This window comes from Otolemur garnettii, unplaced genomic scaffold (assembly GCF_000181295.1).
Source record: "Otolemur garnettii isolate 467f Iridium unplaced genomic scaffold, OtoGar3 scaffold00155, whole genome shotgun sequence".
In the NCBI taxonomy this organism is placed as follows: Eukaryota; Metazoa; Chordata; class Mammalia; order Primates; family Galagidae; genus Otolemur; species Otolemur garnettii.
Genome location: NW_003852550.1, coordinates 3,466,670 through 3,472,669, shown reverse-complemented (window position 1 = coordinate 3,472,669; position 6,000 = coordinate 3,466,670). Strand labels below are relative to the sequence as shown.

The 6,000-nt window shown below is 48.6% G+C and overlaps 1 protein-coding gene across 1 annotated transcript; it reads left to right on the top strand.

The window, feature by feature from the left end:
• Positions 1 to 12: 12 nt before the first annotated feature.
• KCNE5 (potassium voltage-gated channel subfamily E regulatory subunit 5) lies at positions 13 to 1,441 on the top strand. Its single transcript, XM_003799738.3, has one exon. The coding sequence runs from the start codon at positions 119 to 121 to the stop codon at positions 557 to 559; it is 441 nt and encodes a 146-aa protein (XP_003799786.1). The 5' UTR covers positions 13 to 118; the 3' UTR covers positions 560 to 1,441.
• The last annotated feature ends 4,559 nt before the right edge of the window (positions 1,442 to 6,000 follow it).

Below are 6,000 nucleotides of genomic sequence, written 5' to 3'. Positions count from 1 at the left end.
CGCCGTCGCGGTCGCCGCGCTCTGCCCGCCTGCCGGCCGGCTTGCCCACTCACTTTCCCTAGCCCCGGGGGGAAAGGTCAGCAGCGTCCTGGAGCCACCGTGTCAGTCCCCGACAGCCATGAACTGCAGCGAGAGTCAGCGGCTGCGAACCCTGCTGAGCCGCCTGCTGCTCGAGCTGCACCATCGGGGCAACGCCAGCGGCCTGGGCGCCGGCCCCGGCCCGAGCATGGGCATGGGGGTCGTGCCGGACCCCTTCGTGGGCCGCGAGGTGACCAGCGCCAAGGGCAACGACGCCTATCTCTACATCCTGCTGATCATGATCTTCTACGCCTGCCTGGCCGGAGGCCTCATCCTGGCCTACACCCGCTCCCGCAAGCTCGTCGAGGCCAAGGATGAACCGCCCCAGGCCTGCGCTGAGCACGAATGGGTCCCCGGAGGCGCTCCGACTCCCGACGCCGAGGCAGATGCCGAGACAGCCGCCGGCTCCCCGGCCCAGGGCCGCCGCCAACTCGCCCCCGGGGGGCTGCCTGCCCTCGCCCAGGGCGCCGAGCGGGTCTAGAACCACAGCCCCTGCCTGCTCTCGCATCCTCCCCATCTCGCTTCTCCCTGGGCGCGGCTCCCTTCCCGGGTTCGCCTCACCTAAGGCCCAGGCAATGAGGAGAGGCCAGGAGACCTTGTCTGGAAGGCCCCGGAAGGAGACGCACCACCCTAACCCACTCCTGGCCAGTTTTTCCCACCTCACCCCCCACGCTTCCACCCCCACCCGGCACATCCAACTGCACTAAACTGCCTCTGCTCTCTTGTCTTCAGACAGCCCTCACACTATGCTCCAGGCCTCTGGGAACTGAGGCCAGCACGTCCAACACTTGGCATTGAACTGAAGCAATGAAGTCTATCAGACCGCTGGGCCGTCTAACTGGCAGCTGTTCCAGGGGCTGCCAGGGACCGCTCGCTCTGCAGAGCCAACGGGCTTGCCATCACTGCCAGGCCGGCTGCAGCAGCTCCAGCTTCCTGTTGCCTTAGGGACAGAGACAAAGAAAATGAAGAGACCTCAGACATCTTTTCCCTCCCTCTCCCTTTCAGCCGGGAGCTTTCAGGACATTAGGACCAGTCTGTGGGATAGAATGGATTTAATGGGGACTGAGGGGAGGGGGGCTCAAGAGGGAGGGGGAAGCTCTATGAACCCAACCGTATGGTTTTCTTGCTCCTCAGTTGTCATCCCAAAGGTAACTTGCCTGATTTTTAGTAGCTTTGCCATCTTCTACTGTGGGTAACCATTACTGGGTGTATCACCTCAATACTTCCAAATGCCTCTTCTAAACTGATTCAGTTGTTATCACAGTGTCGGCTTCATCCATGGAGCATGAGGCTCAGATGTCCCCCTGCTCTGTAACCCTGGGGGGATGTCAGAGGCAGGTAATAAAGGTTGTTTAAACAATAACCTCAAGACTCTTCTCTCAAAACCCCAGCCTTGAGACCCAGTAACATACACAGAAGGAATTATTTTTCACTTGTGGGAATGATGGTTGGGTGATTGTGATAGCTATATCTATCAATCCAGTTCCAATTCAAGAGGTGTGATTGTGGGCGAAGGAAATGTTTATGCGGCAAAGTGGGTGGTTTGGTGAAGTGTTTCAAAAATTACACATGCTTTGTAACTCCCCCTTCTTTTAAAAAAAACTTCTGAAGCACTTTCAAACATTACAGTGCTAAAAAAGGATTTCCCATTTCTCTTTTGTAGTTCTTCAGGCTACACATTACAGAAACCTCTCAAGCCAATCACTTTTAGTTGTCATCAAAGCTCATTTTTAGAAGCCACCTTGATGGCTTTCTCAAAAAGTGGCTTGTTAAAAGACACTGTGTAAATCCTAAGTCAGAAGGAAGATGCTTGAACTGAGCAATCTTAACAATAATGGGTAAAGTTAGAAGTGTGGGCTTATTGATTTCTTTTCCTTGTCTCAAGAAGGTCCTTGAAAACTTGCCTGCTTAGGGATGAAATGCTTATACCCGATAATGGCTGTTTGGGTCTCACCAAACACACATAAAATTACCTCTTAGAACTAAGCAAATTCGCTTAAATACAGCTGGTTTCTCAGTAATAGCAGGACAAAGATCTTCCAGTCACTTTAATGCATTGATAAGATATAAACCTCATTCAAGGCATTTGTTTTTGACCTTCCAGCCTATCTGGCATTTTACTGGCGCTATTAATAAGTCAAATGAACTTACTTTCATTCCCAAGATTCACTCCTTGAAGCTATACTGGCCTTGCCTCACTGGCCCCTCTCCAGTGCTAGTTCCAGGCCCGAGGTTGCCCCTCTCCTTGACGGTGGGGACCAGGGATTGGGCAGTAGTCCAAGATAATGTCAGCAAGAGAGGGGATACCATGAGAGCCATCTTGGCCAGGCTGGAAGGCCTGAGGGGTGTGTGGAGGGAGGGCACAATATACAGGGATGCTGGGGATGTGTGGGGGAGGAGGAGGCAGTCCCCAGCCCCATGTTTTAAACCCAACATCACTAATTTATGTGGCATAATGGGGGAACACAAGGTTATTTTGATAATGAAGCATAATCACGGCTTTAAGTGTTGAAACTTCGTTAACACACGTGTGCCATTTTTAATAGATATTTAAAAGAATATATTGCCAAAAATAAAATAAAGAAAGCTGGGAACAATTGGGATAATAACCATAATAAGTATTCACGTGCCAGAGGTGGGAAACAAATCCCGCGGCAAAATATTCCTGCTTTTTATTTTAGGATGACTTAAGGTACCCACGAAGAACATGTAGTGAGAGTGGCTATAGAACTTTCCCCGGGAGAAAAGAGCCCTGGCCTAGAGAGAGCCACTGGCTTTACTCTTCAGTTGCTTTTTTTTTTTTTTCAAACGCTTTCAGGGTTGCAACTGTGTCCCAGATAAAGAAGTTTCCGAGAAGTCTGGAGACTCAACTTTCTACCAACCCGTGGGGGTGTCAACATTACAGTGATCCTATTGTAGTCAGGAAAAGATAGAAGAAAGTAAAACTAGATTCTTGGCCAACTATCAGTTCTGATAATGTATCCGCAAAGGGTACGAGCTGACTGTACAAATTGGGAAAAATGTTAGCCTTGTCCTTAATATGATTGCAAAGACGTGAACTGTTTTGGTAACTTACAGTGATCTTTTTTTCAGCCCACCCCGCAGTCTATTTTTCCCCATTGCACAAGCAGATCCTGTTTCAATTCAGGTTCAGAGCTTTGCTCCATAATAATAATGAAGCATAAGACCCATGCTTCCTTACTTGTAACTTGAGGCTTCCAACAAAGAGGGACTAGGAGATGTTTTGAGTTCCAATGTCTGGAAGTGCTCATCGACGGTATGAAAATAAACGGAGGCTTTTCTTCCATTACAGACGTATTTCTGTGGTTGTCAATTTTCCTTTTCTAGAGGGATTTAAATGGGGGGTTTTCATTTGTTGGTAGTTACCATCTTCTCCTTTTCAAATTGCTGTTGCTTTTATAAACCCAAGATCTGCACATAACTTGTATCAACAAAGAGAAAAGGGCCTGGGCTGCTTTCCAAACAATCTTGCCTGGCGGCTAGAGAAAATGCACCATGATTTCGTGGAGTGAGCCCAGGACCAGAAATCAGAACTGGGGGCCAGCCCCGGCTTTGCCAATTAACAAGCTTTGTTTCTCACGGTGAGCTGCTTAACCTCTCTGGACCTCAGTCTCCACAGCTGGGGGGATTTGAGGATGAGTGAGATAATCCATAGGAAGGGCTAAGACTAGCATAGAAGCGTTAGGTGTTAACTTTGTATTTTCCTTTTCCTTCCTTGCGGGGGGGGGGGTGCCCTTGGCAGCTGCATGGCAAAAGCAGGAGAAAAAGAAAATTCTCTATTAGTAGATTCTACTCTTACTGCTCCAAGAAGAGGATTGCTGATACTTTGCCACTAGCTCCAATATTTCTGAACCTATCACCCCCATTCTCAGAGTCTTGTCTGCCTAGGAAACTGTTCATAACTTCCCCACCATTCTCCTCTACTCCTCTTTATCTGCAGGCCCACGGTGCCCTTTTAAAAAGTAAAACTGGAATACTTTATTTACTGGTTCCCACCAGGACGGCAGTCTAGACTTTTGAAAACACAGGTCCTCAGAGATTCATACAGGGCCCAAGGGAAGAGCAAGAACTGGGAGCTGTGGGCTTTGCGAGCCAGGTAGGAGGAAGAACAGTCGGGAATGCTCTGTGAAGGTAAGGGAGCATGATTGAGGGCCACAAAGGCGAACCCACTAGATTGGTCAATAGCCAGCCTCAGTGAAGTCACCAAAAATGGCTTTGGGAGAAGCTGGATGGGAAGTCACTTTTCAGCCCTTCTGTCACTTAACACAAGGTGATGAAGGCAACCCCTCTTTCTGTGCTGGTCTCAGAGCATGGGACTTCCCTCAGTCGCCTGTGGACTGTGTTTTGAAGGATGGCAGAGTCATAGTCAAAGCTGTGGTCTGTGCCTGTTCCTCTGAAAAGAGTGTAGCCAGAGCGGACAGGGGGTACCTCAGATACATTTTTTGATAAGCATGAAAAAATATACATAATGTCACATTTACCATCTTTGCAGGTTTTTGTAAGTGTGCAGTTCAGCAGTGCTCAGTGCATTCACCTTGGCCCACAGTGCCCTTTTAAGTCAGAGAAAAAGGCAGACAGCTAAATTACTTTACATAGAAGTGGCAGAACTTAATCACTGCTTCAGACGACGCCCCCTCCATGGGTATTCACATTTTAAAACAGGTCACTTAAGACAGCATAAATGAAACCCAAGGAAGGAGATTCTAGTTGCGGGGTTCAGTGGGATCTGGAAGGAGGGATCACTTCAGTGGGACACTGAAATGTTTCCATACGTTGGGGAGGCAATGGAGAGGCTGTGCTAAACTTCCCTCAACCTCTCCGTTTGCATTCTTCTCCTATTGCCAGATGTTCTTGTATCACAGGGGAGGACTCTGATGGCAACGATGATTGGATTGCGGTACGAATTTACTGAACTTCACATACCTGACCTAGGGCCACTTCTCTAGGACTAGTCTCTGGCCAAGCTATGGGACTGGCATTTATCTCATTTTTCCCCTTCCTGTCTCAAGCTTCCCCCCCAATTTGGGGATACTGGATCTTAGCCCCAGTACTCCCAAATTATTCCCTTTTGCCTTCTAAAATCTAATAATCTTTTTTTTTTGGTCTGGGGCTGGGTTTGAACCTGCCACCTCTGGTATATGGGACCAGCACCCTACTCTTTGAGCCACAGGTGCTGCCCTAAAATCTAATAATCTTATTCATTTAAATATAATCTGTTATTCATCCCAGCAATGATACAAGAAATGCATCTTTAATGGTGGCTTTAGGACATTGGGTGTGAGAGAGAGAGGTATGAAAGGGGACAAATCTTAAGACATTCAAATTTGTGATGAGGAAGCCTGGCTGTGGTAGTCACAGCATTGCGGAAAGCTCCTCAAAGATAGAACTTTTTTTCCCCCTTTATTCCCACTGTGTCTAGGGAAGTTTGGAAGGTCTTCCCACTGTGACCTTCAGCCATGTGGGAAGACACCTGCATTACCATGTGACGCCCCTAGGCTGGGGGATGAGATAGGAGGGTGAAGATGGGAATAATTGGGGCAGGTAGAAGCCCATAGCCAGCTCCCCAGTTAGCCCTCTGTCTACTGGAATGCTACCTTAGCAAACAGGACCCAGAAAGGACTGGCTGAGGAGAGTGAAGGGATAAATACTAGGGTGGGTCCCTTGAGGCCTATAAGGGTGGAATTGTCATAGTTTTCCTGCCATCTGTCTATAAGTCTGTAACAAACCAAGGCCATAGCCAAATGATAAAAGGATGCTCTGCGATCAGCTGAGTTAGTCTCCAGCCAGTGTCCTGAGTAACTGGCACCATCTCTTAGAAGTGTGGACCTTTGCCTTAGCAAATCCAAGGGGCGACTCAGTTCAAGACACAACACCCCCCCGCCTTTTGTCTTTCTCCATCTC